Below are 17,648 nucleotides of genomic sequence, written 5' to 3' on the forward strand. Positions count from 1 at the left end.
TATCCGATCAAATGGCATCGTACTATAGTTCTTTACAGAAAACTGTTAAATGGTACAGAAAAATTATTATACAATTAATATGCGGGACTTGCCTCGTAAATGCGTGGTATATACATCGAAGATGGGGTAATAAACATATTAATATTTTACAATTTAGAGAAAAAATTATTGATCACCTTTTGACCAATAATCACCACATTGAAGAGATGGCTATTAAAAAGCAAATACCTTCAAAAAAAGCTCCACATTTTCTTCAATCATATAAAGGGTTTGCAAGAAAGTCAAGAAAAAGATGTAAGGAATGTTATAAATGCTTATGTAAAAAAAAAGGTAGAGATTATGCCACGAAGAAAACTAAAAGAGTAATGACGTATTGTAATCGTTGTGAGGGCCAGCCAGCACTTTGTTTGAAATGCTTTCAAAAATTGCATAAAAATACATAAACAACTAAGTTAAGTTTATAATACTGAATTGTCATATTTTTGCTTTATAAGTTATATTTATAATATTGATATGAAATACAATAAATCCTACTTTTTTTCAATTAACATACGTTAAATTTCCATTATTTAAATTTTCAACTATATGGCAATTTTTTCTAGTTACTAGAATTCTGCCAGTTTTGGAAAAGAGCCTTCAGCTCTCCTCTCTGACACTGACGTTGCGCAATTAAACAACTTCTATTTCATAAAAGAAATAAAACGATTAACTGTATAAAATAATTTATATCCTTTTTAATTATACATATCAGGAGTTCGTATATAATTATAGAATATGTTTACATACATTTTAATAAATTATTATTTCAAGATTGAATTTTTTAACAAAATTAGAATTTCGATATACAAAGATATATTTCAAGGCACGCAATATCAAGTTTTATCTACATATAAATATAATATAGTACCGATAAAAATGCAACAGATTTCTTATCACAAATAGAAATCTTTTATATGTAATAATTTAGACACATTGTTCTTCTCCTTCGTCTTTTTATATAATATGTTGTAAGCAGATAAAACGATAGGATTTACACAAATTTGGCATATTTTTATACAGAGTATCCTATAATTTATTCTTTGAAGTTAAATATTAGAATAGTGAACAAATTAATAATATTTTATAAGTCCCCTCTCATTTTTATACGTATACTTTGATTTTTACACGATTTTGTAAACAGACAATTTCTGTGATTGTATCGATAAATATGATACGCGTATTATAACGCGCTTTGCACATAGCACAAGCAAATTGCACTAACAAAGGTTGTCTTCTATTTAAAACGATATGCACTTCATACTTAATACCAGAAGAACAAGAACACAAACAGAAATAGTTCCCTTTCCAATTTAATATACAACGAGACCTAATTCTTTTTAATTGCATTTTGGGATACTCTGTAAGATACGTCCAAAAACGGACTTTTAAGATATAGCATACAAACAAGAACTGTTCGATAAAGTGAGAGACTAATTTTCGTTAAGTTATATATTTAAAGTTCGCTACCAATAAATAACTTTTAATGACGGTCACCATTAGCGCCTGTGTGCATTTATATATTTAGGCTCATTATAAATAAAATGTCTACAAAAATCAAGTTCATCCTTTGTTGTATGTCGCATTATTTTACAGAACAACAATATTTTATGTATAACGAATGTCTTTTGACCATATGAATGGTAGCGAACGTGTGCAAATTTTTGGTGTAGAGAAGACAATGAAAGAGCAATGGACGGGTTTCTTTGCCTATTAACATATTTCACACAGATCAAATTATGAATATAATGTTTTTTCTATCCACTCTTCCATTGAAAACGTCGCTGTATTAGTTGTATCAGGATCTCGTTCCCTGAAAATGTCTGCAAAGAAAATTTATTTGAAGTCTTATAGCACAGCTTTGATGAAAACAGTATTAATGGCTTACCTATCATTGTTTTAAGTCGTACTGCGCACATTATGTAGTCGTCGAACGTGATCGTTCCATCTTTAGTTCCGTAACGGTGGACCAGAATGTTTAAAATGTGATTGTTAAGTCGATACCCAGCACTGTTCAAAGCTTGTCGCAATTCGAATGCACTCAGGTATCCGGACTCATCTTTATCGTACAATTTGAACACCGCCTAGAAAAGAAAATATTGTTTTCTTTCTGTCCAGATTCCGGTAACGTATTAAAAGTAAAATTCAGTGTCTACTCGATATATGTCCACAACACGGGTCTGGCCAGGGACATATATCGAGTAAAGACTGTATTCGTAAATCGAAACTTTTAAGCTTTTTAAAAAGCAGTTAGCCGAACAAGCCTTTTCTCAATGAAATTAACTTACTTTCCACTTCCTTATGTCGTTCCATAAAGTTTTGAATTCTACGAAACCAAGTTTACCAGAGTGGTCGACATCCAACATGGCAACCATGCTACGGCATACATCTTTACTGAATCCTTTATCATGTGTCTCTGAAATTATAGACAAACCCCTTCTAGCTATAATAATATTCAGTCGATTTTTATGCATTTCTGGTTTGCTATAAACACAAGTGATTGAGAGCATAAAATTCTGAAATCTTAGGAAGCACAAAGGGATTATTATCATGATTCGGAATTATTGATAACACCACAAATGTAAACGTATCACGAATGGATAGCAGTAGGCCATGTTAATGAGATCATAGAAAACTACATGTATTATTTTCAAGCGAATTCGTTAATTGTTTGTATCTCTCGTTGTTGCAAGGAACATGCGCAAACACTAAACTGTAGAAACGAGCACTACACAAAACATACATTTGTTTTATACAATAATACTAATAGTAATTTTATATTATTGTTTAGGACAAAATATATTTATTCATGTATCATAAAAATTATTACAAAAATTATTTTAGCCCGGATTACATACGATTAGGTGACCTGGTAGTATGAAGTAATATATACTAGATGATGCCTTACCTACGGGCTTATTGTACTGTTCATTATTACAAAAAAGGCCGCACAGCAGTGAGATGAGTGTGTCGATAAAAGAACCATTTCCTGGTACAGTTTCTGGGGCATGAGACTCACTACGACCCGTCGATTGTGGTAGTTCTACCCGTAACATACAGCTACATGTTAACATTAAATTATACATACGTACATTCGGGTCGTGTCGTACTATAGACGACAATAAAATTTCTGATTGCCCAAACTCTTTTATATCCATTTGAGCCGATGAATATCTTTTGTTAGCAAAGATTTGAATGCGGCGAAAATGAAAATGTAATAAGGACAATTAATTAAATATTTGGTATGCGTTTAATGGAATGAACAGATTTAAAATTAAAATGAACTGATTTAAAATTATGAAAAATATCCCAAATAGAGTTAGTTTGTATCTTCATTTTCGACTTTATTTCATCTAAATATCTTCAGCAATAACTGAGAAAATAAAAGGCGAAGTTTAGGCTCCTCACCCACATATTATCCTCAAATGCTGGGGTAGAGATTTGAAATTTTACAGAATAGTATTTTCGGGACAGAACGTTGTTTAGGAAAAAAAAAAAATGAAAATTGGCACGGGGACCGATTACCCATTCTTATCCTAGTAGACCCTTTCCACTTGAAATGGGTGTGTTAATAAATAGTTTGAATTTCAAAATGGACAGAATATCAAGAAATATTTTTGGAAAATATCGGAAAGAAAATGTTTGGTTCGCACGGCGACCCAAATGTATTTATGTATTATTTACGAATGTAAAGAGAAAAAGGCGATGATGCACAACAACGGAAGTGCAGATTGCAGTGCAGTAGCATTCACACAGTAATTTGTTCACAGTGAGAACAAAGTAACGTCACTGGTGCATTAATAACCGTCTAAAACCGGATTCGGCGCAGCGTCAATTGCGCGTGCCTCGTTGAGTTTTTCAAGTCAGCAATTAATGTCCAAGAAGCGTAATTACGGAAATTATGCTACATTCATAACCATAGACAATACTTAGTTAAGAAGCGTGAAAATTACGAAAGCTTTTTAATAATAAGCGGAAAACAAAAACAAATCTATATTATGAACATCAAATGCAACTTAAATCTAAAGTATAAATCTCAATCGTATACAAACCATAATTATATGAAATAGGATATTTATTTTAACGTTCCGGAATACTACTCATCGATTATCTGTGGCATTAGTGTTTATGAAATTGCCGATCGTATTAAATCTCCTATCCCTTTACTGAACTTTCTTTCAACAAATTTCCACTTATTTAGAAATGTGGACAATTTGCTGAGGGGCGTTCCATTAAAAAACCTAAATTTTTGTTACGAGAAGTTGAATAATTTAGGCCATTATTAGATAGAATGCATAAAAATTAATGAAAATTTGATTTACATGAGATAGAAAACGAAAAATATTGTCGGTTAAATTTCCCTGTGCGTTACGGCAATTTCCTATGTACTAATGTACAGTTGAAAATATGTAGAAATAAATAAATAAAATTGAAGTAAAAATTGCATGTGTCATACCTTTTCGCATGGCAAAATCTAAAATTTCTTTGAGTTCCATCCAGTCCACTTCCATATCGTCGCCAGCTAGTTTTTTAAAGAATTCTCGAACTTTATCAGAGTTTCGGTCCGGTTCTGGATCATCTTGTACCTTAACAGAGAGAATGTTATACATCAAAGAAAATAATAAACGCATATGCTGCAATGAAAAAATAGAGTGTATTAACATTACTGAAAAACAGTGACGGATTACACATGTTAAAGATCCAAGGCGGAATAAAACTACGAGTGTAGATCTCGATACTATCAATTGAGTAATAATCCGTCACCGCTTAAAAAAATTCGCTTTATTAAAGCCACAAAAACAAGATCGAATACTATAAAAATTATATGTATATTTAGTATAACGTGCATCTCACTTACTTTATCTCCATCTTCGTTATCCTTATTAGGGTTAATCACCTAGAAGCCGAGCAGTGTGAACGTGCGAATTAGTACTATTAATTGACGAAAATCTGTGATTAATTCCAGGTACATTGCTGAACGGATACGCACGGATATTTACATACAATACTGTACAACTGTAAAACATATGTTTTGGAAGCATTGCAAAATTTTGGCGCACATCAAAGCACATTGTTAACGCGTCCAAAGATTGTTCCAAAGATTGTTCGAATCGTGTACAATGGTACGAATATATAATAACTAATGTATTGTATATACATATAACCGAATTTGTTTACTTGTCAGTCTTAACAGACTATAAATTGTAATGTTTACAAATTTTCCATACTGTTAATGTTGGTCAGCAAAGTAAATAGTAACAGTGTTTGGAACAGTCTTTGTGAATGCATAGTACGAATAGATTCAGTGTCTTTAGTATACATTTTGCATTAGTACTCGTTACTTTCGTGTGTTAACAAGCATTGTTTGCAGTGCAGACAGTGCACACTTAAGGTATATACACATAACATTTAAGAAACGTATACTGCATTAGAGTCCTGGTATCAATAAAATAATATCTTACTCTATCGTCAATTTGTCCAATACCGACTTCTTCGTCATTTTCTCTGAAAAATAAAATTTTGAAATGTAAGCCGTATACTAAATGATTTAAGGTAATTATATAGAAACGATGCATACTCCATGTTATTCTTATTTTCGGAGAAGATTCGGAGCAAGAATTCACCCTCCTCGTTTGGATCGAACGTGCTCGGAACTATGCAGTATACACCAGGCGGCAATTTAAAACGGCATGTAACTTCTCGTAAGTTTATAAATGATGGCGATCTAGCCACCGATGCGTTATACTTGAAAAAGCTGATGTCCAATGGTTTGGGCAGCCGATCAGGGTATTCCAACTACATATTGAAATCGTTACAAATACATACAATCAGGGTATATACAGGGTGCGGTCGAACGGGTGGTACGCACATGATATATCGCAAATCCGATAGTAAGACAATCAGCGCCCATCCTCCTTTGCGCTCGTCTATTCTTCTGCATCAACGCAACAATCACTGTACACTTATCATCGTCTTCATCCGGATACTCCAACGTGATTCGATACTGTGGGTTATGCCAGAACGTTTCTGAAATCGGTAAAATGTTAGTTTTATTCGAGTATCGGAGAAGTTATTGAAAGTTACGGTGAAAAGAAATGTTCACCTAAAAAGTTTCTGCAACCTCCAGCTGTGACGCCCCGCACCCATTCTCCTTCGAATACACTCATTTCCCATTTCTTCTTACCAGAATTTAATTCATCCTCGGTCAGCGAGTCCGGATTCAAATTACATATTTCTAGTTGCGTGAAGTATCTCGTGAAATCTTGAAACGACATCCAGAATTCACCGTCCATGTCAAAGGTCAAGCCTAACTCTTCCTTTTCGTGGTCGGGAATGAATCTCCATTCTGGCGACCTATTCAAGGGTGGACATGTTAATTCGGCGAAGTACGCTAATATTGTACTCTACACTATTGTTTTTAAAAAATTCTTAGTTTTTATCTATCTTGTTGAAATTATAAATATAACAAATTCCGGAAACTACAGATTGTCATCTTACTTATCTTGCTAGACAAAAATCCTGAAACTGATCGTTTCCTTAGCTTCCTAGACCGGAACCATCCCTTAATCTCGCTAAACAGTTACCCGGCGTAATTGTGTTGTTAACTTACTGGTCGCTCCAGGGACCGTTCCATTCCGCCTCGTTTCCCCATGGGTTTCTAATCCTAAGCAGAGGTATTTTCCCGTACTGATTCGGCGTTTGGATTTCCACGTATTTCACTCGTGTAATACTGTATGCATGGCCTTTGATCAGTCCTTGAGGCGTCTCCGCCTCCAATACATTTGGATCAGGCTGAAATAGCAACAGAGTTTATTACAAATTCGACAGATGCTGACGAATTGCATCACGACATCACATCAGCCGTTTGGATTCACCTCTATAGAACAACCCAATAACGAGCTTCTCTCGTACGCCTTTAGCAAAATACTGAACAGATTCGGCGGAGTCTCGTCCATTTGGTACATCTCGGTAACGCCGCCCGTGAAGTCTTCCATTGCCTCGCAGGTAGTACCACCTTTTAATGCCTCGTACGAGCCATGGAGCTTCGCGTAGGCTTTTTCCAGAAGAGCGCTCCAGAACTCGTTGCTCTCGGCGGAGCGCAGATACAGCAGTTCACCGTGGTAAGTCGGCAACCTGTCGTCGACCACTACGTCCACCCATCTTCCATATTGCCAGAATCTGTTGTACATTACAAATATGAAAGATTAGAATTCCAAATAAGAATTTACAACTCCGTGTTTTTGAATTTATAGGAAGAATTTATAACCAACATATGCTAATCATGATCAATGCAAAGATTACAAGGATGAATAATATGTATAGAAGACAACATCAATTAATTCTCTTTGCTTCTATTATTATACATCTAGACGTAATGAATGAATTTTAATTTAAAGTTTATTGAAATGATTGAAACGGTACTCTTCTGTACGTTTCTCTGGTACAAGTAGCTTGGCCGTACCTGAAGTGGAATATACCGGCGTAGTTTTCCTCGAAGCTCTGGTCTTCCGGTACTACTTGGAAGAATAAATTCGAATCCATGGTGAGATTCGCAACAGCAGCGATTAACCAACAGTCTCCTAATTCACCCTGCTGGACGTCGAACCTGGAATACCCCTCCACAAATAGCTGAGGATTGTCTGCGATTTCCTGCAACAGGGAACGTGCAAGCAACATATGTTCAACCATGAAGTACTTCGAACAATTGTTTTTCAAATTAACACATTCGCCCTGGATCATTTCTGACACAGTTGCTGGACGAGTTCGGAATACAGTGTCTACTCGATGTATGTCCAAAACACGGGTCTCGCCAGGGACATATATCGGCTAGAAGATGCTATTCTTCGATACACTTTGATACTTTGGTTTTTGGAGTCTTTAATGATTGAACTGAAGAATCGACTACATACCACAAAGTGGAAATAATTTATTTAATGAAGGAAAAGTTAAAATTTCTTGTATCTCTATGATCCTCTCGATCCTAATTATATTTGCTAATAAATTAGCGCAAGAATTAACAGTTGAGTCCTTCATGCACGGGTGACGGAACAATCAACGTGTAAAATGAGAATAATTTGATACCGCCTTGTGAGCGTGATACTGTTGACCCGGAAAAAAATGCAATATCAAATTTTTGTTTACCATAGGCCTTTTCCATTCTATGTATCTGTCAGGTCTCCTCGAAAAATACAAGGACGAGTCTGCAGCCGGAAACTCGGGGTCTTCGAAGAGTGATCCTGTCGCCAAACATTCTCGCCTGAGGGTGTTGAAGTCTTGAACGGATCCTTGTGGCCTAAATCCGGAGCCTCTTTCGCCTAACTGAAAAAGCAATCGGATTTTCTTGTAAAAAATTGCGCTGCTCCTGTACTCACAGAAAAATAATATCAGTTTTGCTTTGTTTATATTTGTGATGATAGCATACGTTGTAATAGGATTTCCCGATAAAATTTTTGGTAGTTTTTACAGGCTCGGCGTTATACAGACAACGTCCTTTTTGAAATTTCGACCGAAGATTTGAGCTTGCATTGGTTAAAGAATGTGCTTTCGAATTCGGTGCGACCTGAGCTTGAGGGAAGCTAATATGAATCGTATTTCTTTTTAAATTACTTATGTCTCTGGTATCACTACGTTCTAAGGTTTTCGATAACTTTAAAACCGCGACACCATCTTTCATGTAATTCGAAAATCGATTATTCGCGTACTGTTCCATTTCTGTATCACAATGTAGAAAAGAGACAAAGTGTACAGCGTTGTCTGATATCTATTATTATCAACACTAAGCTAAGAGTGAGCACTACTTTCTATTTTGAAACTTTTGAAATGCTTCGCTAAATCATGATCTAAAAAGTGAACTATTCGCGACTGCAGATGGAAGTATACTGCTATAGTAATATATAATATTCGATTATACTTATCTATTGCGATACTGCCATATAATATGGCCGGAAGGAAAGTAACCACATTAGTTTAGATTACCGATGCATACCATAAGATAAGAGGCACGAATGATACGCAAATTGTAGGTAATGTGTAATAAAACATAATGTGCAAGCACAGTAAAAACTGTTTTCATATTGTATCAAGTAAAAGTATTTGAATTGGTGGCCGCGCTCACGAAGGTCAATTTTCCCAATGTTTGAAGCATTAAAAATGCAACGAAATGTTTCTGACGAATGTTGTATGGCGTATGGCCGTATGGTATCAAGGGGGACATGTCGTGATTGGAATTATTTAACTGTCCAATTATTTCGGAGAGTTCTGCGAGGGTCACATTCATAGTGAGGGTAAGCCGGTGTTAAGTTATTAAGTTTTAAATTTAGCGAGGCTATTGGCTCTAAAAGGAATCGACGTTCCCTGTTACGAATATGAATATTCCCTTAATATGTCCTTCATTATTAAAAATCAGTTTTTGCAATCTTCGTAGAAATTCTTTTTCTACACTTTTTATCTCGTTGGGTAGGAAACTATCAGAAGCAAGATATTACTATTTTCCTAGTTATAAAATGAAAGAATATTACGAACAAAAAAGTTGCAAAAATTATGGGAAATTCAACATCATTTTTTAAGAGAACGGTCGAGTCGCGACCCATGGTTCCTTTCGCAAAGTTGGTCCTCATGACCAGTAGAACACGACTGAACGACCAAAAAAAATATTTGTGTTTTGACCTTGATTGTCAAGGTCAAGGTCAATTTGTCGAGGAGTATTTTATGCGAATTTCCGCCGAATCGTAGGTTGGAGAATCGCGTCATGGTGACCGCGACATATATAATTTCTTAACACTGTGTGGGTACAACAGTACTGCTATTAATTAAAGGTTCAGAAATCTTATGATAGGTGAATTGAAAAAGTCTATCAAATCTTGGAGGTAAATTTTAGATCAACGAAGTGGACGTTGTCTTGGTCGCGGCTCGGTGCACGTGCGATGAATGAATACAGAGTACATGACGCATGCTGCGAGTATTTTGTTCAATCATAATTCTAGCAAACATCTCGAACGACTTGAAGAATGCGTACGCATTCGCGTACAATCACGGTGTTGCGATCAAAGTCAGCGTCAATGTTCTCATCGTCATCGGCCTTTACAACGATCATAAATCCTGTCGTTTATGTTCTAAGAACAATTTTATCTTGGAAATAAACTTTTGTCATGTCCGAGTCTTCTATTATACAGTATCAAATAGAAAAATTCAAACATTTCTGATACGTTCTTTTGTTTGAATTCAATCGCGGAGATGTGGAGAAGTGTTACAAAGCACACACACACACACCACCCAACAAACGATTATTTTCAAGGTGATGTTTTATATGAAACATAATCAGCAGGCCTTATGCGTCATTCCATTGTATTTTAACCATATTTTATAAAAAACATCCAAGACAAATTACACGTCGTCAAGCGTTCAATACATAAAAATCGATTACAAAGTAAATGATTAATACCATTGTTCGTAGTTACAATCAATCGTGCAAATAATGTCAAGACCAAAGGCGTCCATTAGACATATTCTTATCTATGTATACCAGTTTACACAAGGATACTTTTATCTAAAAGCATAAAATAAAACGTCCTTTTATTTCGTGCCAGTACGTAAATAAATCATTGGTACCGTGTTCATTGCGAACAATGAGCCACATTATGCTAATTGCATGCTTAAAATACGAGTAACGTGTACACAGCATTATCGCGTAGATAGATTCACGTAACGAATACAATCAAGAAGAGACGATCAAAGTAATCTGATTAGACTGCTTCTGGAGTATAGTTTTCGAGGACAATTCTGAATGAGTTCATACACGTGATCCACTTAACTTCAATTTGAGGAACGGAGTTTCCTGCCTAGATGAGTATGACGTTACGATAGGTCACGGACGCATCACGAAATATAGTCGAGTAGATGTTTCCGGGTATCAACATTCTTCGCTTTCGTTAGAGATACAGTCGGTCGCAAAACTATTCGACCTTCAACACGATTAAACTCAGAGACTGAAAGACTCGTGGAACTTTTTTAGCAGGTAATTTGAATTCTTTTTACAAATTAGATGTATTTAACACTAGGTTCGCGGAGCATTAAAAGTGAGAATTTTACATTACTTTATAAAAATAAGAGTCTATCCAAGTTTTCAGCCATTTTTTAAATAATATATACCTAAGGAAATAAGTTTGTTCAGTAATTCCATGTAGATGGATCTTCACAATCTCAATGATCGTAAATTAAAAATATTAGCCCGTAAACCTAGTGTTAATAATAATTTTGTAATCTTTGCGTCAAAAACTATTTTTACATCATTCCTCGCAATCAACTAGTTTCGTGTCATTCAAAAGAATTGTTATCGACTCTTTGCAAACGAATTATTTTCCACAGATTCATGGAATCTTAACTGTCCTATGACATGGGTCGATATTAATAGCCATTGGTTCTTGTTGCTTCGAACACAGCATCATCGGAATATTGGGAAGAGTTTCGAAATATCGAAGATAGGCGATTTTAGAAGCCGATCGTGGATTTGCGGCAGCAGCTGTTCGAGACAGGTTATTCCGTGGAAACGATGCACCTATTAAAAAAGTGCGTCATCGGTGAAACAATCCAACGATTCCTGCCGTTCACGATTGACTAGCGCATGGTGCGAGCGGCAAAAATCCCCGTTGGATCAAGTTCAAATGCCAAATTCCATGCCCGTCACCGGTGTCTGACAACAATAAACAAGCTGCAGGTAGAGAAGATGCAGTGAACTCGTAAAATTTGTTTGGACAGCTGCAGGGACGTTTTCATGAATAAATCTCCCTCGAAAGCATTCGAAACGGAAACGTCTCGGAACTCGTCCAAATGGCGTAAAAATGCTTGGATTCCACGGCATGCGCATCGTCAATTTTTGGCCTACTTCTAACGCTTATATTACCAAATATCTGCATAATCTCGGCAGCTCCTGACCAGCGCGCACTAGATTGAACCTTCCTCTTTCGAACGAGCCCTTTACCAGCGACAAAATATTCTCATAGAAGGACGAAAAGTTGAGGCACGTGAAACCATTTTTCGCCTAGTTTGGTCGGTAACGTGGTCACTCTACCTTATCGCGAATCTACGAAGACTTTGCTACATACGTTCTCTGAATAAGATATATCTAACTGGTACAATTTTTCTCACAGCATATGGCAATACTTGTAACAATGCTTATTACTTGGAATTATAAAGGATTAAATTGCCATTAGATCGCTCGCTTTAAAAAACAATGCGTCGTATACTGGAGCCCAAGGCGGCAAAAAATCGATTTTATAAATTTTCGATTTTTATAAAAAAAAAATTATTTTTGTATAGCCTAATAGTGCGTGCATGATGTGCCAAAGTCAGATTTTTGAAAAAAAATTTTTTACGGAGATATACGCATGGTGAATAACCATTTCCTCGCTCCTGGAAATTCATCAGTTTTCAGTGCGATAGTTATGTAATTACTCCGCCTATAATTGAATACCTAGGGGTCTACAAATCATATGGGTTATTGCAAATGGCTTCAACTATTAATTGGCAAAAAAAATTTTCCAAAAAAAGTTGTTTAACATTAAGTAATATGGACTAACCTGAAGCCCCTTTGCGTTACGCTCTTTTTTTATTTATGGAGGAATACAAAAAATCCTTTGAATAGCTTCGATCTGGAACTAATCGTTTTGGCAAGTTATAATATTGATCTAGCTTTGTGCAAAATTTCACGAGATACTCCGAGATGCTTTCGCCGCAATTTAAGTTAAAATATCAACTTTCGGAATTTCCAGGAATGAATCGCGCGGATGTCACGATTATTTGATGTTTTAGGTGAAATTTTTTAGCGGCGAAAGGGTCTCGAAGGGTCTCATGATCTTTTGCACAAGGTTAGATCAATATTACACCTTGCCAAAACGATTAGTTCCAGACCAAAATCTATTCAAGTATTTGTTGTATGCTTCCATAAATAAAAAATGGGCAAAAAACAGAGATTTTCGATTAGCCCATATTACTTAATGTTAACAACTTTTTACAAAAATTTGTTTTGCCAAATAAGCGTTGTACCTGTGGCAATCTCTCCACAAATTTTCAAACAAATTCGTTGGATAGTTTCGTTTTTACAGATTTTTTGCCGCTTTTTGGCCATTTCGCACCACTGTGCGCCGCGCGATGATCCCCGTGCGAGTAATGTCACGAGTTCGGTGTGTTTTGTCCATCGACTACACCGAACTGCGCAATGAAAATGAGAGGGTAAGTAAAATTAACTTGATCGTGACAAATACGCGTACCACTTTGATGTTGAACAGGGACGGGAGGAACCGTTTGACTTCAACAGCCGCCTTGACGAAGATGTCATCCAGCGGAGGCGAGCTCCCATCATCGTAGTAACTCATCTTTCACGTGAACTACGCCTTGACTAGTTCGATCGCGATCACAACCGATCACAATACTCCGAGCAGAAAAGGTCTACACAATTAGAACAATATGTCCAGTTTCGGCTTGTGCGGCGTGCCCGACAAAATTCGAGGGGCACTTGGACCCGATACTTTCCACTCTACGCTATTCCACGCCACGGATATAGAACCGTTACATTGACAAGTCTGGAGCCACGAGCTGAGCTCATTCTCCCATTACCCTCACCCATGTCACGTTGCACGGCCTGACTAAACGCACGCCATTATCCCGCGACCTTATTTTCTCTCGTTGATTTTTCTGTAACCTGCATGCTACATGTTCCTGTAACCCGCTGCGAATCGATTACATGATACATCAACGTAATTCCGCAGTTTCGCGATACTCGCATTCTCGTGCACGCGAACCGCCGGCGTAAACAGGCATTTCCGTTCGGCTGAACTCGAGTGTTTTCGGCTTCGCAAGGTAGTGGGTAAAAAACTACTCTTTGGTAGTGGTGTAGAACTATCGTTGGTACTGTCGATAATTATCGATAGTTCAACTATCGGAAACTATCGGATGGAGCTAACTATCGATATTTCTCCATCGCTGTCGCAAAGTCTGTTGTTACCTAACCTCTCAGCAGTGATGGAACATTGCGCGGTTGTTTCGCGCATGCGCGACGATTTTAGCGTCAGTACAGTAAAAAGTTTGGCTAAAATAGGGTACCTTGGTCATCGCGCATAATCTCGCAAAATTTGTTATGACATGATTTTGAAAAATGAATGTACAACATGTGTATGTCAATCAAGTATTAATAGTAACTCACGAAAAATTCGTAGCACGTTTGTCTCGTCGTCTCGTCTTGGACTGTTTCGGTACTTTCCCGCCAATAATAGTACCCCACTACTTTCTCCACAATATAGATACGTTACTGTTTTTGATCGCGCATGCGCGGAAAACCGCTCAATGATCACTGCCTCTAAGTGTATGTCGTGCGCGGCGCGAGTTTTGAAATTGGATTCGAGAAATTGTTGGTACAGTTTCGTAAATATCCATAAAAACCTAGAAATATTAGTTTTTTTTTAGATCTCCTAAAATCTGTGATAAATTTCCATCAGAATTCATGTCTGAAACGTGGTTATCTTTGTTGCAACAGTGTGTACGCAGCATAATAGAATGGAACACGCGCACACCATCTGTGAGGTACAACACGATTCAATTCGGGCGCCGAGCTTCAAATTCCAGTAATGCCCTTGCGTCCCAAGCTCCAATTACATAATCCATGTTAATTATTGTGTTCTGGGTACGAGAAAGATGGAGACGCCGAGACGTCGTAGAGCAACAGAACACACCACCAATACTCACTTGCACTTTCTGCGATTCCTGTCGTACGAATTCAGGCTCAACCACTTCTGCTTTCCATCCGTAAGAGGGGAAGTTGTTCATTTTGATTTAACTACGATCTCAGCGTGTCCAGGATTCTGAAATGTCCCGCCACGTTAGAGCCCCAAATAACACAGCAATTGCGCGTGAAAGCGCCTGCTGAACAGATTCGCTGGATTTCCCGTTGCAAAGTAATGGTAATCCTGTTCGGTCAGCACATTTTTTGGTATCACGCTAATCGCGAACGATAAGAAAGGATCCGTTTGATCCGGAGGACTCGGCTACGTTCTTCCAGCGGACCGACACCTGACGCACTGACATGAATTTTCAAAATCCACCCATTGTTTGGACGCGACACGCTGACTATACGGCAACTTGGCAGATAGGAAATTCCCTGGCCTCGAGCAACGTCACAAATTGATCGTGTACCGTTGAACCTTCCGGCTCGTTGTGCGGTTGAACGTTCATTAGACAGCGGTAGCGTCGTTGTCGAAAGACTGACTGATTCACCAGCGTCTACTTTAATATCTGCTGGTTATGTATACATTACGTTGCGCGATACAGTTCACCTGCCATATACTCTTGTTTTTCTGCGGTTTCGTAACTGGTTTAGTCAACGTTGACGTGTCTAATCGGCAACCGACAACAAAGGTCTCTTTTTTGTTATTGCTATAAAATTGGCATTTCAGCTTGTAGTTTTTTCCTTCTAAGAATAGCAGAAACTACGTAGATGCTCATAGAATATTGAATCTTCCTGGCGGTCAACACTAGATTCACGAGACTCATCAAAATAACGGATTCTAATATTTTTAATTTACTAATATTGAGATGGTAAAGATGTATCCACGAGGAATTATTTAACGAATTAATTTCTTTGGGTATATATTATGAAACAGATGGCTACAAATTTTTATAGATACATTCATGTTATTTTTATTAATTAATGTAAAATAGTCATTTTTAATGCTCCGTAAACCTAGTGTTAAACTCTTTGCCTCGAGCAGAACAGTGATTCAAGTGTTTACGTTTGAAACCGTAACCGTATTACTGTTTAGCGTGAACGTCCGTAGCATACTATAGAAATATACCAAAGATTAAATAAAGCTTTTGCATTAGCATTTACTATACATATACGTTGAGTCACCTATCTCTGCCTATGTATACAGAAGACATCGTTTTCCTAGAAGTGAAGGTTTTTTCTTTATCATGTATGATCTACTCTTCTAACTTATCATTGTGTACAGCGATGCGTCAGACTTCGATGATCTGCTTTACGATCGGAAATTAGGATTACAGTAAAACATGTGGACACTTTTTCGACTGCCATACGGAAATAGTGAATTTTTCGAACAGGAACAAAAAGTTATAGACTAATGAGTTTGAATATAATCTGCAGCGTGTTACGTAAAACGTAATTAGAAGGAATTATTTTAAACTTCACCTCAGGAAACCAGAAATTTTTAACTTTTTCTAATTCAATTCTGTAGATTTTGGCGAGAAAATGTTGAAAATCCAAGTTTCAATCCTAGGAGACCACTACTTCAAAAGTTATGCGTGTGTGAAGTGTGTTTTGACAGGTAAGGGCGCCGCCAAGGATTTTGTCGTCAAAATCTGAATAATTTTATAGAGTTGGAAGCAATACGACAGTATTTTTAAATTCTTTAAATGTTTTTACCACTTTGCACTTGACGTACTCATTTTTGTTAGAAATGCATATAATCCGCAGTCTACCGATTACGAATGGATTAGAAAAGTTGAAAGAAAACTGATCTGCGAACGAACCGAGAGCGATAGTGTGTATGGAGCTTAAAGGTGATAAGGGAAAGCGAGCCATATATAAACTGTTTCCAAGCCTCGATTCTCAAATTTGGCCATCCATATTGTAACCTTGGCGTTGACCTGGATACCGGTTCCCAGACCATATACGGGTTCTCAAAATTTCCAGTCCACACTATATTTGTACATTTCCCTACTTTGTTTCTCGAGCCATTTCAAAAATTATTTATGACTTCATATTTTCGTACAGCATTGCTAATATTTCAGATGAATCAATAATATTGTTATTTTCAAACAACAGTATCGAAAGTAACGATGCGCAACAAATTATGCCCAGATTATATTGCCCAGGTCTGTTTCAGATGATCCCAATAATTCACGGATGATGATCTAACGATAATACTTTGACAACAGTTGTAACAGTATGTAGTACAGTAGATACGAGAACATGTATCGATCGGAAGTCACACCCCTCTAAATTGGTGTGCCAATCGCCTCGCGATGTCAAGGTCGCTATGATAAGAGGACGAGTTCTCACCCTGTGTGTATCTCTAATCAATCTCTCGTTTGAACAAATTTCTTCGTTCAAAGATTATTCGATTCTCATCATTGATGGGTTTTTTTAACGTACGAAACAAACGTCGTTTTTTTATTATTACTTTCGTAGCACATCACTTCAAGAGATCGACAGACTCCGGTTAAATTACTTGTCGTCTAATTGAAAATTCGTGAGGACCACTCCCGCAGCTTTCTCGTGGAACACGTCTTCGAAGTCGGAAAGCAGGCGATACACTAACCGATATGCCCTAAAAGATAAATGTCTGGAACGAATGCATCCCTCCCCGCTCAATGGCCAACCATGTCCGCGTCGGCGTCTCGACACTATTGTAGTATGCGCAGCACGCTATGCATGTACATATGTTTATTCACGTGCATACAGTAACGTGTAAAGCTTTCCAGATGTTTGATCTCGGTGCGACTATGGCCGTGGTTGCGATTAATTTTATACCAGACAGGGTGAATGTATCCTCAAGGAGGTAACATCAAAGACCAGGCCTTTTAGGCGATTAGCATGTGCGGAA

The 17,648-nt window shown here is 37.2% G+C and overlaps 1 protein-coding gene across 6 annotated transcripts; it reads right to left on the bottom strand.

Moving 5' to 3' along the window:
* Nucleotides 1-705: 705 nt before the first annotated feature.
* On the bottom strand, nucleotides 706-17,344 carry Calpa (calpain A). 6 transcript variants are annotated; one of them, XM_076794838.1, is made up of 16 exons: nucleotides 17,105-17,344; nucleotides 14,773-14,888; nucleotides 8,179-8,355; nucleotides 7,499-7,686; nucleotides 6,912-7,215; nucleotides 6,647-6,828; nucleotides 6,140-6,390; nucleotides 5,906-6,063; nucleotides 5,615-5,832; nucleotides 5,499-5,541; nucleotides 4,895-4,933; nucleotides 4,493-4,622; nucleotides 2,945-3,079; nucleotides 2,325-2,452; nucleotides 1,925-2,120; nucleotides 706-1,859 (listed from the first exon to the last, which is right to left on the bottom strand). In XM_076794838.1, the coding sequence occupies exons 2-16, from the start codon at nucleotides 14,851-14,853 to the stop codon at nucleotides 1,774-1,776; spliced, it is 2,316 nt and encodes a 771-aa protein (XP_076650953.1). In that variant the 5' UTR covers nucleotides 14,854-14,888; nucleotides 17,105-17,344; the 3' UTR covers nucleotides 706-1,773. The 6 variants fall into 6 exon arrangements, with proteins under 6 accessions (XP_076650953.1, XP_076650952.1, XP_076650951.1 ...); XM_076794837.1 differs by lacking the exon at nucleotides 17,105-17,344 and adding an exon at nucleotides 15,110-15,399; XM_076794836.1 differs by lacking the exons at nucleotides 14,773-14,888; nucleotides 17,105-17,344 and adding an exon at nucleotides 13,302-13,999.
* Nucleotides 17,345-17,648: the final 304 nt, after the last annotated feature.

This window comes from Halictus rubicundus, chromosome 10 (assembly GCF_050948215.1).
Source record: "Halictus rubicundus isolate RS-2024b chromosome 10, iyHalRubi1_principal, whole genome shotgun sequence".
In the NCBI taxonomy this organism is placed as follows: Eukaryota; Metazoa; Arthropoda; class Insecta; order Hymenoptera; family Halictidae; genus Halictus; species Halictus rubicundus.